Raw genomic sequence first — 19,135 nt, 5'->3', positions numbered from 1 at the left:
CGAAATGGGAAGGTAAAGGAACTCTGGGCCCAGATCCCAAATGGCAGCACTAGACTGGGCTCAGGGTTGGCTTCCCCTTTAGATGAGGCATTTGCTCTCTCATCAGCCACAGTCTCTTCCTCTGCTTATTGTATTTCAGTATTTTGTGTTTTCTGCCTGACCCCTGAAAGCATTTGAATTCACGAACCCTGCTTTGGGATGTCAGTTAGTTGACCACAGTAATATTTAAGTGACCGAGGGAGAGCTCCGCTTGGATACTAAGAGGGCATCTCAAACTTGACATGTCCAAAACTGAACTCTTCATCTGCACCAAGCATGCTGCAAGACATAGACTGGCGATTCAATTCACATGATAGTATACATGTTAGAATGTCATTCTCCCAAATCATCCCACCCTCTCCCTCTCCCTCTGAGTCCAAAAGTCCGTTATCCAGTTCATCCATCTCATCAGAACTGATTCAAATGAATTCTTCGGCTGAGTAACCAATTATAAAACAGTTCTGGTTTCCTCTCTCTCTCAAATCTACTCCTTCCCAGTGCCCCTTATCTCAGTAAACAGCAACTCTGTCCTTCCACTGGTAAGGCCACAAACCGTGCAGGAGCCATCCTCGACTCCTCTCTTTTTTTCACACCGCATGTCCAGACCCTCAGTAAATCCCATTGGTTCTGCCTTCAGGATGTCCTGAATCTGACCACTACTTCCCTCCTCCTCCCCCTCTGCCCTGGTCTGAGCTACCATCATTCCTCACCCAGACTGTGGCCATATCCTTCTAACTGGTCTCCCTACTTCTACCTTTGACTAACCTTCAGGTCATTTTTCACAAAGTAGTCAGAGTGGTCCCTTTAAAACTAAGCCAGATCAAGCCTCTCACCTGCGCCCAGGCCTCCAATGGTTTCCCATCGCTCTCCAAATATGTGAACTTGTGACCATTGTCTACAAGGTCATTCATAACCTGGATCTGCATATACCTTTCTGGTCTTATCTCCTACCACGTTCCATGTAGTGCTCCCTGGCATCCTCCTTAGATGTGCCAAGCATGCTCCTAACCTCAGGGACTTTGCATTCTGGGCCCCCTCAGACCAGCTTGCTTTTCCTCCAAGTACCCCCAGATATGCTCACACTCTTGACTCATTCTCCAAACGTACCCTCTTTGGGCAGCCTTCCCCCACCCTCCCCTGTGTATCCTCATCACTCACTGTCCATTTACCTGCTTTTGTCTTCAGAGCATTAACCACTATCTGACATGTTACATATTCACCTGTTTACATTTGTATCCCTTTCCTCTGCTCCTAATCACTGCAGTGCAGGCACCCTGGAAACAGAAGTTTTATTTTGTCTAGTAATGTCTCCCTAGCACCTTCTGCAGTCCTGGCATATAATTTGGCTCAGAATATATTTGAATAAGCAAGTGAATGAGAGATTGGCATGGATAGGAAGGTTGTGAACCAGGCTCCAGAGGCCTTGGTAGCTGTGAAGGAATGATCATGCAATTGGGAGATGACAGCAAGGAGAGAAAGTAGTATAGTCAGGAGTTGAGTCTCCCAGAAACAGTGGGCTTTGAAAGTAGAGGAGGGATGGTCCAGAAGTGGCAGAAGATACCAGAAGAGCACAGACCCTCCTGCTTGCTGCTAATGGCAACTGTACAGTAGAATAAATGACTTGGGGCTTATGTAGGCAGAGATATCAAACAAAAGCAAAGCAATGGGAGCGTTCTGCATAGATATTAAAACTATTGGTGGGGTGGGAGGTAACTCTAAAATAAGAGTTGTTGTTTCCCGGTCTCTCATAGTACTTATTTTGCAGTAATATTATGTAATTGGCTTATAGCAAGCTGATTGGGTTTTGTTTGTTTGTTTTGATAATTACCCTTATGATTACATTTTTTAGAGAATTTTTTGCAGTATACAAGACTGTTGAGACAGTTTCAGTAGTTTGGGATCAGACCAAGGATCTACATTTTAAAAAAGTTTTTTCTTTAATGTAGAGCATTTTTAAAAATAATTTTATTTATTTATTTTTGGATGTTCTGGTTTTCATTGCTGTGGAGGCTTTTTTCTAGTTGGGGTGAGCGGAGGCTGCTCTCTAGTTGTGGCGTGCAGGCTTCTCATTGCGATGGCTTCTCTTGTTATGGAGCGCAGGCATGAAGGGACACAAACTTCAATAGTGGTTGGGCATGGGCTCAGGAGTTACGGCTCCCAGGCTGTAAGCGAGGCTCAGTAGAGGTGGGGCATGGGCTTAGGAGTTACGGTTCCCAGGCTGTAAGCGAGGCTCAGTAGAGGTGGGGCATGGGCTCAGGAGTTAGGGCTCTCAGGCTCTAAGCAAGGCTCAGTAGTGGTGGGGCATGGGCTTAGTTGATCTGAGGCATGTAGGATCCTCCGGGATAAGGGATTGAACCCATGTCTCCTGCATTGGCAAGCAGATTCTTTACCACTGAGCCAACCAGGGAAACCCAGATCTACATTTTTTAAAGTGAAGCCTCTGTTTGGAGCCAATGCTTATTTTTACTTGTGTCGTTATCAAACCATTTCAGAAGATCAGATACTGTTGCTCCAGGAACTTGGAATTTGGAATGAATAATTATCAGATAGTGTTCGTTGCTCAGTCGTGTCCAAATCTTTGCGATCCCATGGATAGTAGTCTGTCAGGCTCCTCTCTCCATGGGATTTTCCAGGCAAGAATGCTGGAGTGAGTAGCCATTCCCTTCTCTAGGGGATCTTCCCAATCCAAGGACAGAACCCAGTTATCCCACATCACAGGCAGATTCTTTACCATCTGAGCCACCAAGAAAGCCCAATTACCAGGTGACAGTGTCTATTACTAGAATGAATTGTTATAGCTCTACTGAGTTAGACGTGAAAGGCACATATGAGTTAATCTGTTTGTTTAATGAAAAATCAAAGAAAAAAAACCAGCTATCCTTATAATGATTTAAAGTTTACAGAAGCTTAGAGATCATAAAATAAAGGACGTTTTAAGGAAAAAAAATAAGTCATAAGAGGCTGGTAGTTAATCTTCTTGCCAGTGTTTAATAAAATATATATTCAATATTTTGGTCAGTGATTACAACTAATAGATTTCAATTACATGGATATCTAAAAATGTTTCCTGGGACTTCCCTGGTGGTCCATTGGTAAAGACACCACATTTCCACTGCAGGAGCATGGGTTCAGCCGCTGGTTGGGGAACTAAGATCCCAGATGCCGTGTGGCACAGCCAGAAAAGAAAAGAATAAAGTATTAATAGTAAGAAAAAAAAGCTTCCTATACATTGTGTACAACAGTTAACAAAACAAACCATGACCCAGTTGGTTAACGTCCTCTGGTAGCATGGGACGCTGCCCCAACAGTGATTCAGTGGGACTCAAGTAACCATGGTCTGGTTTACCACTACGTAACTACCCAGTTCTGATATCAGCAGCATCTGCTCTATTGGCAACTTTCATTACTAGTGAAGAAGATGTCTAGAAAACCGGAAAGTAAAAATGTTCCTCATTAACAACTCTACTTTGTGTACAGGGTTTTCATAACAAGTTTTATTCTTGGACAAACAGATTGATAAAAATATCCCCCAGCCTATACACGAACTGACTTGGAATATTTTCCTTCCAGTTGAATCTCTGAAGTATCTTTTTCACATAGCTTTGCTAAACCAAGTTACTGCTTTGAAATATAGTATCTTTATTTTCTGAATATGAAAACCTATTTCCATCTTTGGATTGTGAAAAATATAATGTTCCCCAAACAAAAATATTCTCAGTTCTGGAGAGGAAAATTCAAGCATTCTTGATTTATATCTAACTTCCAATTTAAATCATCTTCAGTCTTATCAGTGAGGAGGAGTATAATTTGAAATCTGCCAGTATCTAAATAGAAAAATTTTAGAATTCAGTGGATCCAGGGATTTGCCAGATAACCCTGGAACCCAGCTCTCAGTTCAGAGAGAAATACTTCAGTGAAAAGTGAAAGTGAAAGTCGCTCAGTTGTGTCTGACTCTGCGACCCCATGGACTGTATGGTCCATGGAATTCTCCAGGCTAGAATACTGGAGCGGATAGCATTTCCCTTCTTCAGAGGATCTTCCCGACCCAGGGATCAAACCTAGGTCTCCTGCATTGCAGGCAGATTCTTTACCAACTGAGCTATCAGGGAAGCAGTGTCTTAACCAGAGTGAGACTGATATATAAAGCCCTGGGTGCCAGGTTAGTTTAAATTCCTGACTTGCTTCCAAGTTAGCCTTTTGGTGATTCCAGTCATCCCAAGGAACCTAACTTTTAAGACCTAGGACCAATGTTGATGGGAAAAATAGTATCTGCTTGCAAAAAGTCACATTATGAACAACTTTTGTGATTTAGGTGCATTTTTAAAATTGGATGTTCTGAGAAGTCTGAATATTAGGCACAGTTCATGAATAATAGAACAATACCAGCAACAGCTGCTTTCTCATGAGTTCTCACTATGGAAGGCTGAAATATGATCACTATTTCAGAGAACTAAACTTTGGTATAAAGTGGTGAGATATTCTGGCCACAGCTAATGGGCAGCTAAGTCAGGATTTGCTCCCTGGAAGCCTAATTCTGGAGTTCCTGTTCTTGCCCACTCCACTCGTATGCTCCGTAGTAGGGCTGGATGAGCAGGAATGTCTGGGGAAAGGGCCTTCTGTACTTGTCTAAGTGAACTTTGTAACACAGCATTTCTCAGTTACCCTTGAGTTATGTATCGCCTCCTCATTTTTTCGCTCAACAATAGCAGTACTTTTCACGTCCTCATTGGCCTGGGAAACAATAGGCCAGAAAGTACATAGATGAAAATATTAATAATGACTGTGAAGTCCTGGTGTTAAAGGTGAATTTTGTAGTTTGTGCTTTCCTGAATGTTAAATTTTCTGGACTTACACAACATGTATTGCTTTTGGAGTGAGAAGTTCCAATCGTTTATTTGTTTACTGAAAACTACAGTTAGCCTTTTCTATGAAATGAAATGAGCAGCCCCACAGATTTCTTGCTGTCCCCACCATTTGGAGATTGCTGTCAGCGCTGCTTGATGTTTACAGCATGTGTTCAGTCCGTGTCGAATGTGCTGAAACTGAGACCACTGGAAGGAAATTTGCCACCTGGCACGTAAATACTCATTACCCACAAGTGATTGAGAACTCATTGTTATCCCAGAAAGAATCTGCTTGCTGCTTGCCCTGGTATGTTTGCCAAAGCACTTTGGTTCTCTCCGCCTGCCTTGGTTTCTCACTAACGGAATTATTTTATTACCTTCTGGCTGGTTTGGGTTAGCCTGTTTGTAGAAGCAAGTCTGTCCATCCGTCAGAGCCAAAATGAATACTGCCTGCTGGGTTCTTAGGCATAACACTAAATGGAGAGAAGCGCAGTATAATCAGTTATGAACCCCAGAGAGTCCCATTCATAGGTCATTGACGAGGTCTGGGAATCTGTTGTTTGCAGAAGCTTCCTCAGGAGGTGGTTGTTCACTGAGGCTGGGACACAATCGCTCCTACAGAACACATTTCAGGTATTTCACTAGGACTATAAAAACATCATCCCAAAGGACCATACATCAACAAAACTGCTTTATTTGACTTTCAACGTGGACACATAGAAAAAATTACCATCTCTCTGTTTTAGTAATTCTCCTAGGTTGTGTCAGGGGAGTGTGTAATTTCCTCGGTTCTGTCTCGTCACAACAAAAATTTGAAGTGATGGACGTTAAAGCTCTCAGTGTGTCACACAGCGCTCGGACAGATCAGTGTTACAGCTCAGTGTTACAGCTCTGTGTTACAGCTCAGTTTTATTTAGAAAATAAAGGAAAATACATCCTCGAGGTGTGAGGGCATGCCGACCCAAAAGACGTGAAGAGAAGAGAGAGAGAGAGGGAGGAGAGAGAGAGAGAGAGGGAGAAGAGAGAGAGCGTGCGCCTGAGAGAGGCAGAGACCCCCGGCCCTTTGGCTCCTCTTTTATGTTTTTTCTCCTCCCCCTGGGCCTGCCCTATGTAACTTGGGCTAGCCAGGAGAGCTGTTTGTTCTACCTGAGGTCCTCACTCCAGTCTTTGGACCCTCCTTTGTCCTGTTTTCGTGGGCTTTCCCTTCCTTGTCTTTTGCTGCTAACTTGCTTCAGTCGTGTCCTACTCTGTGCGACCCCGTAGACAGCAGCCCACCAGGCTCCCCCATCCCTGGGATTCTCCAGGCAAGAACACTGGAGTGGGTTGCCATTTCCTTCTCCAATGCATGAAAGTGAAAACTGAAAGTGAAGTCGCTCAATCGTGTCCGACTCTTAGCGACCTCATGGTCTGCAGGCCACCAGGCTCCTCCATCCATGGGATTTTCCAGGCAAGAGTACTGGAGTGGGGTGCCATTGCCTTCTCCTTTCCTTGTCTTTTAGCCACCGCCTTTCTGGACTCCGTTTTTCTATTCTAACTACCTAACAATTGTAATTAAAATACCTTCACAAAAGTAAAGGAAAGCCCCATGCATATTGTGCCAGCCTTCTTGACCTCAAATCCTAGTTAAAGAGCAGATTTTGTAATAATGGGAATAGCCACGTTTGATGAGGTTTCAGGGAAATGGATGCTGTCATGCACTACTGCTTGGCATGTTAATTAATTCTGCTTTTCTGGAGGGAAATTTTGCAGTATGTATCTAAAGTCTTTTTAAAAATCAAACCACAGGACCTGGTAGCTCAGCTGCTAAGAAATGCATTCTAAGGAAACAACCAAAGATACATGTAAAGGTTTTTGTGCAGAGATGTTTGTCAAAGTATGTTTATGGTATTAAAAAATTAGAAGTAATCTAATATTCAACAAGGAGTTCATTTAATTACCTGACTCAGAGCCATACAGTGGAATATTGCACAACTGTTAAAAGTGTTTTTAAAATGTTTAAAGCTCTGAGAAAATTATATGTTGTTACATGAAAAAGACCCAGGTATTACATTGAAAATATAGTATATTTCCAATTTTGTTTTTAATAATCAAGAGTATATGTTCATTTAAAAAGCTGAAAGCAAATATACCAGGATATTGGAAGAGTTTATTGCTGGTTGTGGGTGGGTTTAGTTTCTTTTTTTCCCCTCCCCTCAAATTTCTGCAGTGGACGTGTATTGCTTCTATAGTCAAAAATGTTTATTTTTAAAGGTTATATTTTATGGGTTAGTGTGCATATGTATGTAAAACATATATGTGTTTAAAACAGTATATAGAATATAGTAAATACAATATAAATGTCATCTATTTTAATTACAAAATTGTAAGCCTTAACTTTCATCAAGAGGCTTTTTAGTTCCTCTTCACTTTCTGCCATAAGGGGTGGTGTCATCTGCACATCTGAGGTTATTGATATTTCTCGAAGCAATCTTGATTCTAGCTTGTGCTTCTTTCAGCCCAGAGTTTCTCATGATGTACTCTGCACAGAAGTTAAATAAGCAGGGTGACAATAAACAGCCTTGACGTACTCCTTTTCCTATTTGGAACCAGTCTATTGTTCCATGTCCAGTTCTAACTGTTGTTTCCTGACCTGCATATAGGTTTTTTAAGAGGCAGTTCAGGTGGTCTGGTATTCCCATCTCTTTCAGAATGGCATCTGGTCCCATCACTTCATGGGAAATAGATGGGGAAACAGTGGGAACAGTGTCACACTTTATTTTGGGGGACTCCAAAATCACTGCAGATGGTGATTGCAGCCATGAAATTAAAAGACGCTTACTCCTTGGAAGGAAAGTTATGACCAACCTAGATAACATATTGAAAAAGCAGAGACATTACTTTGCCAACAAAGGTCCTTCTGGTCAAGGCTATGGTTTTTCCAGTGGTCATGTTTGGATGTGAGAGTTGGACTGTGAAGAAAGCTGAGCACCAAAGAATTGATGCTTTTGAACTGTGGTATTGGAGAAGACTCTTGAGAGTCCCATGGACTGCAAGGAGATCCAACCAGTCCATCCTAAAGGAGGTCAGTCCTGGGTATTCATTGGAAGGAATGATGATGCTAAAGCTGAAACTCCAGTACTTTGGCCACCTCCTGCAAAGAGTTGACTCATTGGAAAAGACTCTTATACTGGGAGGGATGGGGGCAGAAGGAGAAGGGGACAACCGAGGATGAGATGGCTGGATGGCATCACCAACTTGATGGACGTGAGTCTGAGTGAACTCTGGAAGTTGGTGATGGACAGGGAGGCCTGGTGTGCTGCAGTTCATGGGGTCGCAAAGAGTCGGACATGGCTGAGTGACTGAACTGAACTGAACTGAAGCCTTAACTCCATAATATTTAAAATTAAATGAATATGAAGTATATACCAGATGGGACACTTAAAGCAAGTTTTTAAAAACATTTTTGAGATACTGTGAGCAAAACCTGTGCCCCTCTTTGCCCTGTAACTATCTTTATTTATCTCATAGAAATTTAAGCATGTTTTCCAGAAAGTGGGAACTTGGACACTGTATATATTATAGCAAATATTTGTTCATTCTTTCAGCAAATATTTATGAGTACATATAGGCAAAACATAGATATATCTGCTCTGAGTTTACAAGGGTAATCAAAACAAACCAACTCTGCCTTAAATATACGTATAAAATTGTTTATACGATTTTTTTTGCTTGTATTGTCAGCAAAATCCTGAGTGATTATCATACAGAAAATCTTTGTCCTGGGTCATTTTAATAGCCTTATAGAAAAGTACAAATTAACTTGACCTTAGTGTCCTTTCCTAGTCATCCAGAACTATTCTCCTGCCTCTTATTAACTCTGCACATTCCAGAGCCTTTGCTCTTGAAATGGGCTTCGTATTTGTCCCTTTTATTGCCATTCGGTTGTAAGTGCTGTGATGAGGTATGATCATAGTTGCTGGGTTTTCAGTAGTTTTGCGGCATATTTGTGAGTACAGGTAGGGAGCAAGCCCACAGGTAAGTTCTGGTTCTAGTGTTACTGAAAGGCAACCATGGGGATGAAAGAACTGTTTATTCATATCCCTTTAACACTTCATAGTCAAGATTGCTGAACTCCTCTTGGCTATAAATGGACCGCTCAGTGGGCCATGATTGTATTTCTTACAATGCAGGGTTTCCAACAACAGACAACTTCAATATAGGGCCATAGCTGTTGGCTCTTAACAAGCTTGTGTTTCTGTGCAGCAAGAGTGAAGAATGTGATGACTGTTGGTTCTTCCCTCAGGGTTTCCCAGGTGTGCTGTGTGGAATTTTCCCAGCCACTGTGTCTAAAGTTTTCTACTTTCATTCATCTTAGCGGTGCTTATATGGAGATTTATTATTAATGTAATTCTGCTGTCTTTCAGTGAGAGCAAGATAATCATTACTATAGAGAAAGTGGTAGAATTAACTGCTTCTTCAGTCACGGCCTTCTGGCTTTGGTGATTTTGGTATTGTATGCTATTCCAAAAAGAATAAAAATAGTCCCTTTAAGAACATGATTAAGAAGACACCAGGCAAGACCGTGAGCCTCTTTTGCTGTAGGCATTCACAAGATACGCAGTGTGCATCACTATCCACTGCTGTTGCTTCCCACTGGCAAGTATCCAAAGGCATCTGTCTCCACTCACTTTTTCAGCTTTCTCAGTAAGCTCTGGTGCTCCGGTCATGAGATGGTGCTGACTACAGTTGCTAGATTGACCAGGTAACACAATGGCCTTGTCAGATATGGCTTCTCAGCTTCCAAAGGGCACCCAGGTGTCGTACACCTGTAGAGTATTTGGACACATCTTTCTGTGGAAATAAGAATGCACAAGATTCCTAAAAATTTTTTCTTACATCATTTGTAACTGAGCTGTTAGCCACCATTTATGGAGTGCCTGCTGTATGCCAGTATATGGTAGAACTGTGCCGACTCAGTGACTTGCAGTGTCTTCTAAGGTAGACTTTAACATCTCCATTTTGGAGATAGAAAACACTGAGGCTGAGAGAGGTTCATGATTTGCCCTCTGTATTTACATGGTAAATAGCACCATGGGGGTTTGTATGCTTGTCTATGTGACTGCAAAACTACGTTCTTTTCTCTTCATCAGACACTGCATTCCTGAAGTAGAGCTAGCTGACTTGCTCTTAGTTCTGGAAACTTGGAAGCAAACCTCATGGTTGCACCCTATTTAAGAATGCTGTAAACTTATTTTTGTTTTATTCATTTCTGACTCTCTGTTTCCATGGAAGGTTGTGTTCAGTTAGTCTTAAGGTTAACACTACTTGAAACTGCTGTCGTTTTTTGTCATCTAATATTGTATTGTTGCCGTTGTTCAGTTGCTAAGTCATGTCCTACTCTTTGTGACCTCATGGACTGCAGCATGCCAGACTCCTCTGTCCTCCACCATCTATCTCTCTGAGTTTGCTCAAATTCATGTCCATTGAGTCGGTGATGCTATCTAATCATGTCATTCTCTTATCACCTGCTCCTTTTGCCTTCCATCTTTCCCAGCATTGGGGTCTTTTCCAGTGAGTCGGTTCTTTCCATCAGGTGGCCTAAGTATTGGAGCTTCAGCTTCACATTCAGTCCTTCCAATGAATAGTCAAGGTTAATTTCCTTTAGGATTGACTGGTTTGATCTCCTTGCAGTTCAAGGGACTCTCAAGAGTCTTCTCCAGCACCACAGTTTGAAAGCATCAAGTATTTGGTGCTGAGCCTTCTTTATGATCCAACTCTCATATCCATACCTGACTGCTGTAAAAACCATAGCTTTGACTGTATGAACCTTTGCCACGTGATGTCTCTGTTTTGCTTCGTTTTTTAATTATTTCTTTATGTTTGTTTGCTTGTTTAAATTTTTGGCTGTGCTGGATCTTCGCTGTTGCATGCCGGCCTTCTCTACTTGTGGTGAGTGGGGGCCACCCTGTAGTGGAGGTGCAAGGACGTCTCATGTGGTGGCTTCTCTTGTTGAGAAGTACAGGCTCCAGGGTGCACAGGCTTTGGTTGTTGTGGCATGTGTGCTTAGTAGTTGGGGCTGGCGACTTCCAGAACTCAGGCTCAGTAGTTGTGGCACGTGGGCTTAGCTGCCCCACGGCATATGGGATCTTCCAGGACCATGGATTGAACTGGTGTCCCCTGCATTGCAAGGTGGACTCTTAACCCCTGGACCACCAGGGAAGCCCTGTTGTCTCGGCTTTTTAATATGTTGTCTAGGTTTGTCATAGCTGTCCTTCTAAGGAATAAGTGTCTTGATTTCATGGCTACAGCCACCATCCACAGTGATTTTGGAGCCCAAGAAAATAAAATCTATCATTGCTTCCACTTTCTCCCAGCAATCTTGACATCTAATACTAGCTTTGACTTTAGTGGCTTCCCTGGTGGCTCAGAGGGTAAAGCGTCTGCCTGCAATGCAGGAGACCCGGGTTTGATCCCTGGGTCAGGAAGATCCCTTGGAGAAGGGAATGGCAACCCACTCCAGGATTCTTGCCTGGAGAATCCCACGGACAGAAGAGCCTGGTGGGCTACAGTCCACGGGGTCGCAAAGAGTCAGACACGACTAAAATGACTTAGCATGCATGAAGAGTTGGACATGACTGGGCGACTTCACTTTCACTCTGACTTTAGTAGAGGTCAGTATTTAAAAGCTTGGAGTCCAGAGGAGAATCTTGATTTCCATTCCAACTCTAATACTTACTCTGTGTCATTAACCTCACTGAGGCTCTCTGTCCGTTCAATCAGCCATAAAATAAATTGAATAACCATTATTTAAAAGCTTTTGATGAAGATGGCATGAAATAATCCGTGTAAGAGACAGGGATATAGAAAGCACTGAATATGAACTATCAATGATTGTCATCATCATCAACACTGCAAAGGTTACTAGTATCACTGGAATAGTGTCGCTCTGTCAAAATTAGAAAAACTAGAAGAGAGACAAGCCTAATCATCAGAAGCTTGAATAAGAAAATAATTTCAAAGTTATAAATCATTTTGGGTATCTTTCTTTGAAAATAGTTTATATAATTCATGAACAGAAAAATATTATAGCTCAGATAAACTCATCGGATGAGCAGTTTCAGTGGAGTTAACATTCAGAGAGCAATGGTCTCTTTAATACTGTTTTGAATTTGTATGAAAAGTGAGTCTATACAGAAATTGGTAGCCACCACCTACCATTTTTCCAGCAGCTCTTTTGCATCTCTAAAATGAAATTATACAAGAGGCCAGACAAGCCAAGAGATCCATTCAGCAGTTCTGTGGACTTTCATTTTGAGAATCGCGTTTCTCTCTGCAGGAGTTGCGACTAAACCAGTCAGCTGTGGTTAAATGTCTCTTTGTATGTCTGTTTACCCACATCTTTGATACCACATAAACCAGACTGTAGTCACGTCAGCAGATTTCCGCTTGCTACCCAGGAGGTATTAATGTTAGTGGGTATTACCCAGGGGACTAACTTTTGCCGATTGAAAAAGCGGCAGTGAAATATGCGCTCAACTCCTGGTTTTAAGCTAAGTGTGCATCAGTTTTCTCTGAGCTGGGCGAACAAAGGATGGGTGAGTACTTTCACCTTCTCTGTGTGTTCCAAGTTCCTTAAAAATGCTGACCTGGAATGAACCTAAAGTTCATCCTTTGTCGCAAATGGCACCACACTATTCAGAGGGATTGATAATGGGGGAGAGCAATGCATGCGTGAGGGCAAGGGTACATGGGAAATCTCTATACCTTTCTCTCAGTTTTCTTGTGGAGCTAAAACTGCTCTAGAAAAAAAAAAAAGTCTTTAAAAAAATACAGTGACCTGGAAATTAGTTGTAATTTTAGTATTTGAAAGGAAACTTGATTTTAAAAGAACAATGAACAGATATATGTAATCCTTTATTTAACCTTCTTATATAATATGTATAACACCTTGAGGGTAGGTGGCATGTGTTTCCAAGTCACCGTGAAAGAATATGAAAATAGACAGCTTGTGAAGAAAACCAAGTATAGCACAAGTTATGATCATAAAGGAAATGTGAAGATTTAATTTTTGTTACTGAAGATGTTACCATATTATTAATACATTTTTTGGTGTTCTCCATTGACGACCAGTCACAGCTTTAAATCTAATAAACAAGAGCTTAATTCACCAGATGTTAACTCACCAGTAGTTTTCATTTTAAAAGTTAAGTCCTTATTTTAAAATGTTTTCAAAAGTTCTGTCTTATCGGAGCTGTGATTTTTATAATTCCCAGATGAAACTAGAAGGGAGTTTTATACCTGATCTTGCGTTAATGATTGCTGAGAGACCATTCTCTACAACTTAATAAAAGAGATCTAAAAAATTCTAGAGATTGCCTGGCTACAGCATGCAGGGCCTTGTGCAAGAGGTCAAGGAGGGGGGATACCAAGATGAAGATAAGTTTGTCCCTACTTTCATGGAGCACACAGTTGAACTTGAGTCCAAGACTGAGTACGACAGATTTGAAAACTGTCTTCTTCATATCTGCCCATATTAAGAACATACCATTCACCTACTTAGGTATCTCATTAACATAATGAGTGATTGTGTGTCCTTATGTAACTTCAGGGATGTATTTTTGACTTTTATTTAAAAACCACGAGTTTGAAGCCAATTCTTAAGGTAGTCGATTAATTTTTTATTATCAGATAGATGATAGGTTCAAATAATGTACAAATATACAATCTACTCGGAGAAGGCAGTGGCACCCCACTCCAGTGTCTTGCCTGGAAAATCCCATGGACGGAGGAGCCTGGTGGGCTGCAGTCCATGGGATCGCGAAGAGTCGGTCAGACACACTGAGCGACCTCACTTTCACTTTCCACTTTCATGCATTGGAGAAGGAAATGGCAACCCACTCCTTTGTTCTTGCCTGGAGAATCCCAGGGATGGGGGAGCCTAGTGGGCTGCCGTCTGTGGGGTCGCACAGAGTCGGACACGACTGACGTAACTTAGCAGCAGCAGCAGCAGCAACATACAATATACTGCAGAAATTTGTTTCAGAGCTTTTGGCTTCTTTATTATCATTATGAAAGGTAAATGAAATAGCTTATTTTGGGGGCCAGTTACATTTATACTAATCAGTTGGTGATTTTATAAATCATGCCTTCCTTTTCCAGTAATATATACTGAATTAGTGATAGTTGAAGGAGAAAACTTAAAGTGTGACTTTAAACAGTTTTTCCAAAAAAGAACTTAAGAGCATCTGTGATTATTTTGATAAGGTGTGCATCCAGATGTCCCCTGATAAGCAGGAAACTCTGTGGCCCTTAGGGAGATTGTCTGGCCCCTCCAGAATAAGGGGTCCCCAGGGCCCTATGAAGAATCATTAAACAGCAGTTTAAAGCACTGAGTTTTTAAATTCAACTTGAGTTCAAATCTTGGATCCTCCATTTATTAGCCTTGTGATATAGCACAATTTAATCTCTTAAAGCCTCAATTTCCTCACAGTGGTAATAAAAATATCCATTTATTACTAAGATAGAGTTATCTTAATAAACATTTTTATGATTCTCTGTACCTTGGAAAATCAACAAAATTTGGGTTTGGATTATCCACTAAGTTGGAATGTGTTGTTCAGGCGCTAAGTCGTGTCCAACTCTTTGTTATAACAAGTTTGAAATGAATAAACCTCTTACTTTTCTTCCCTAATGCAAACTTTTGTGAAATTGAGTGGAGAAAACAGCTAATATTGTGTTCTCTGTGACAGGTACCGCAGTAGGTATTTTACAGATTCTCTTCTGGTTTGTTTCGTCACTAACCTTTCTGACCCACAGAATCCCAGCTACACTTTAAGTATCCCCAGGTCTCTATAGAGACAAAACTCGTTTTTTTCATACTTTAAGTATCCTAAATTGATTTCCGTGTCTGTAGCTTGATTTGAATATTAGGTGATTTCGTTTCCTTCGCCTGGCTAAGTTCCTGAGTTAGTCCTTTATTTCTTGCCTACGTCACTGCTAAGGTCAAATTCCTTTCCAAGTTTTCAATTTCTTACTGTGTGTATTTGTTATAGGGGGTAGGGAACGGGGACCCGAAGGCAATGAATGTGTGTTTTATTGCCCAGACACCTGCATGTATGAAAATAGAGAGGCGGCCTTATGTTACATAACCTCTGAAAAACTTCACTATACATTAGAGAGAGAATGAGAGTAAAAAAGATAAATAACATTTTGGCATGGTTATAAGAAGTTTTCAACTTGCATATGCCCTGAAAGGGCCATGGGAACCTCTAAGGTTCATGGACAACCTTTTGAGAACCACTGCTGCAGAAGCTAGAGGGCTGAGGAGGGTGAGTAACAGTGGGGTTGGAACTTTGACTTCTTTTATATATTTCCATTCTGTATTTGAATTTTTTATAATGAGCACATATTACTTTTATTACTTTTAAACACACACACACAAAATGAAAGGCTGTGAAGGTGTCCTAGAAGGTAATAGATTTTTGCTTCAACCACAGCAATAATTCGCATTTTAGTTCCTGTTACATACATGATCTCAGAATAAATCTAAATTTCGTATTTAGCTTATATGTTTTAAATAGGGTCCCATCCAGAATACTAACACGAACAATGATGCAAGTCCCAGGTCATTTGTTCCCTTTGTTGTTAAAGATCTGAACACACACCGCCTGTTTTTCTCTTCATAGTCTGCCTTTGCTTCTGACTCCCACAAAAGGCGCAGACACAGATATGGATACCAGTCCCGTTTATCATTTTCCCCTGCTAATTGCAGTGAACCTGGGAATGGAAAGAGCAGAGTCCCATTACTGCTTAAATTGTCCGTGGACACACTGGCTGCCAGGTTAGAAGTTCTTGCTGCCCACTGCCCCTTGTGTTTGGTCACCAAATATCTGTTCTGATTTCTTCTGCTTCCTCACAAATTAGAAAAATAAATCTTCCATCTCAGTTATTCTCTTTCTAATAAGTGACTTAAAAAAGCAATCAGATACGATTTTAAAAATTTACAGTCAGGCTTCTTATTTTCAAGATTACAGAAATAATCAAAAGTCTGAATAGAAATTAGAATAATTTGGCTCAGGTCAAAGTGTAACTTGCTTTATGAAGAAGCAAGCATTAATCTGACAGTTTTCCAATAAGATAGGAAAAACAGAGACCTTAATAGGTAAATAAAATCCAGCTTTGTGTATTGAAACAATGAAATGTTATAACTAGAGTAAAAATGTTACATTTTTCAGCCTGTATTTAAATATTAATTCCATTGGATTACTTCTTTAATGTCTTTCAGATTTATCCCTTTGTATAAAGTGCTTAAATTCTTCCAAATATAATGTATATTTTTGCACTAAAAAAATTAAGAAAAAATTAAAAATCATCTGTAATTCCACCACCTCTGTACAGCTACTGTAACATTCTGGAATATATTTTGATTATAAGCTTAGCATCATCATATTCTACATATTTTTTATAGCCTGATTATTTAGTTAACCAAACACCATGACTATTTTTTTCATATCAATAAACCAAAGTTCATGTTATCATTTTTAATCATTGCATGGTATTAATACTTCCTCAAAAATCTGTACCATTCTCATATATATTAGATTTTTTTTACTATAATAAGATAATGCTACAGTAAGTGTATCTGTTCCTGTATCTTTCCATACTAGTCTGATTACTTCCTTAGAGTAAAGACTTAGCTATAAGATTACTGGGTCAATGAGGCAGTACTTTTTTCTCCAAAGACTTTTTAATAAAATTGCAAAATTCCTCTTTAAAAAGTATACCGATTGTATACTCCTTTTCCCCCAACCCGGATCTATTCTTGAATGTAATGGGTTTTAAAAAACCATTATTATTTTGGTTTTCATTTCTTTAAATACCTCTGTGGTTGAAGTTGAACATCTTTTCCAATATTCTGCACAAGTTGCCTGCCCATGTACTTTGTTTGCCTATTTTCCTATTGGAATGTCATCTTACTGACCTGTGAATGCTCTTTATAACCTTTGTAAAAGACATCTACTGCTTGTTGAATTGTTTTCTTCTCTGTGTTTAAGAATTATATTATTGTAACTTTAATAATTATACTATTATATAACTATAAGGATTATAAGAAATTCTAGAGACTAAATGGTATCATGGCTCTGGGATTTTTGATGTAGACCTTTCTCTGTTTGCTGCCATTCGAAAGAGGAGCAAATATTTCTGTATAAGGCTAGCCATCTAAGTAGTAGGTGTACCACCATTCTCATAAAGTTATTAAAATGTTGGGACTTAGTCCATTTTTTTTTAAATTTATGTGCTCTCTGACTCTTTCTCTAAGACTAAAATCAGTATTGTAGCAGAAATTCACCATCAAATCCACAAGGGAAGGACACAAAATCCTGTCCTGACACTTTTCTTAGAGTTGTTGCTGCCTTTGGTCCCCTCTGGAACTTGTCATCTTTAACCTAGCTCACTGCTCTTACTGTGATGTGTGTGATCTCACCCTCCTATCCATCCACATGAGGAATGGATTCTCTAACCCTCAGCTGTATTTCCGTGTATTTTCAGAGCATCCACATACTGGAGAGGACTTCTTCCACGAGCACCGAACCCTCTATAAGTCGGCAACTGCTGGAACCAGAGCCAGTACCCCTCTCCAAGGTCAGTGGCACAGTGTGATGCTCTCCCAGGTGGCAAGATGCCTGGCCCGGGGCCAGTGGAACAATACCTCTTTCACCTGACTCCCCTAAACTAGTTGTGATGCCCATTGTAGAACTGCTCTTTCTCTTCTTTCCACCTCCACTATGTAGGGTATCTTCCCCTGAGAAGGGAAGAGATGAAAGTGTATTTGCTGAGATTTGCAGGGTTACATACAGATGGCCAGAATTCTCTTTGTTTGTGGCTTCCCCGCTGGCTGAGAAAGTAAAGAATCTGCCTGCAATGCAGGAGACTCGGGTTGGATCACTGGGTCTGGAAGATCCCCTGGAGGAGGAAATAAATTGAAATACACCAGTCCACTATTGAAATTGAAATACTCCAATCCAGTATTCTTGCCTGGAGAATTCCATGGCCAGAGGAGCCTGGTGGTCTACAGTCCACGGGGTTGCAAAGAGTTGGACACAACTGAGTGACTAACACTTTCATTCTTTTCACTTTCTCTTTGTTCTAAGGGAAAGGCAAGAGAAATTATTTTCCTTCTCTGTTGGAGAGATGAACTAATATTTCTATATCGAGGTAATTAACCAAATCACTGGGCCCAGAAGTAACAACAACAGCAACAGCAGGTACCATGTGCTGGGTACCAGGTATTAGACTAAGACTTGATTCCATTTACTATAATCCTTATGAGCAGTTCCATGTAGTGTAGATACTTATTACATTTTACAAATACAGGAACCAAGAGTTAGTAACTTGCCCAGAGTCAAAAAAGCTGCTGAGTAGCAGGGCAGGGACTCAAACTTAGACTCGTTTAAACTCTACCCCACCTGCAGGATAAAAGAGTCCCTACCCAGAGGGGCTGCTGTATGTTCAGAGTTCAGCACCCTTCTTGCAGCTGGTCTTCCTAGCAGTGAGCTCAGAGCACAACACAAAGACTACTGATGGAGACTTTTTCTGAATCGTGGAAGCTGGTGTTCCCTGTCCTTGGGCTTCCTTTCTCTCAGACTATGGCAACATCTAAACTAATTTATGCCTAAAATGCAAGAATCACAAAGAAAAGTCGAGGAGACACCATCCTACTTATTCCCATCCCCTGCTCAGTTCCCTGAGATTTTCAGACTCCCCTATTGAGAAACTCAGAAAATAGAAGGCATGGGGATTTTGAATCCGAATACAAAAATAGCACCTTATTTCCCCAAAAGGTTAACTAAGTATGTATAACTGATTCATCCATGTTGCTTTTCCTACATTAAATAGAATCCCTTATGAAAAGAGTGTTCTACTACACTATTGTATTGTAGAATATGCTACCTCTTTATACTTTGAAGTTGTTACAAGCCATAGACTTTATTCTGTCAGATAGGAGCAGATTGCCACACTAAAATAAGGGAGTTATTAAATTGTTAAAAAAAAAAACAACAACTTAGAAATGAAAACAATCTTATTTCTATTTGAATGGCAAATAGAGGGTGTCTACTTGGTAAATATAACCAGAAATCTCTTTGAAACCTCAGTTTTCTCTCAAGACTCAGCTAAAGGACAGAGAGAATAGCTCCATGTAGGGGTGATGGAGAAGGTGGCTCACCCTGATTGAGCACCCACTTTGGGATCTGGGTAGGACCCTGGCAACATCC

At 40.7% G+C, this 19,135-nt stretch overlaps 1 protein-coding gene across 41 annotated transcripts in view; it reads left to right on the top strand.

Annotated features, from left to right (window-relative positions):
* OSBPL6 (oxysterol binding protein like 6) overlaps positions 1–19,135 on the top strand; it is a 225,010-nt gene that overhangs the window by 138,555 nt on the left and 67,320 nt on the right. For all 41 annotated transcript variants that reach the window (XM_060409723.1, XM_060409714.1, XM_042243670.2 and 38 more), the window contains one exon: positions 17,412–17,504. In XM_060409723.1, coding sequence (XP_060265706.1) covers positions 17,412–17,504 — 93 coding nt within the window. The remainder of the gene's footprint in view (positions 1–17,411; positions 17,505–19,135) is intronic.

This window comes from Ovis aries, chromosome 2 (genome assembly GCF_016772045.2).
Source record: "Ovis aries strain OAR_USU_Benz2616 breed Rambouillet chromosome 2, ARS-UI_Ramb_v3.0, whole genome shotgun sequence".
Classification (NCBI taxonomy): domain Eukaryota; kingdom Metazoa; phylum Chordata; class Mammalia; order Artiodactyla; family Bovidae; genus Ovis; species Ovis aries.
Note: the sequence above shows the minus strand (reverse complement) of the source record. Positions and strands in the feature narration are given on the sequence as shown.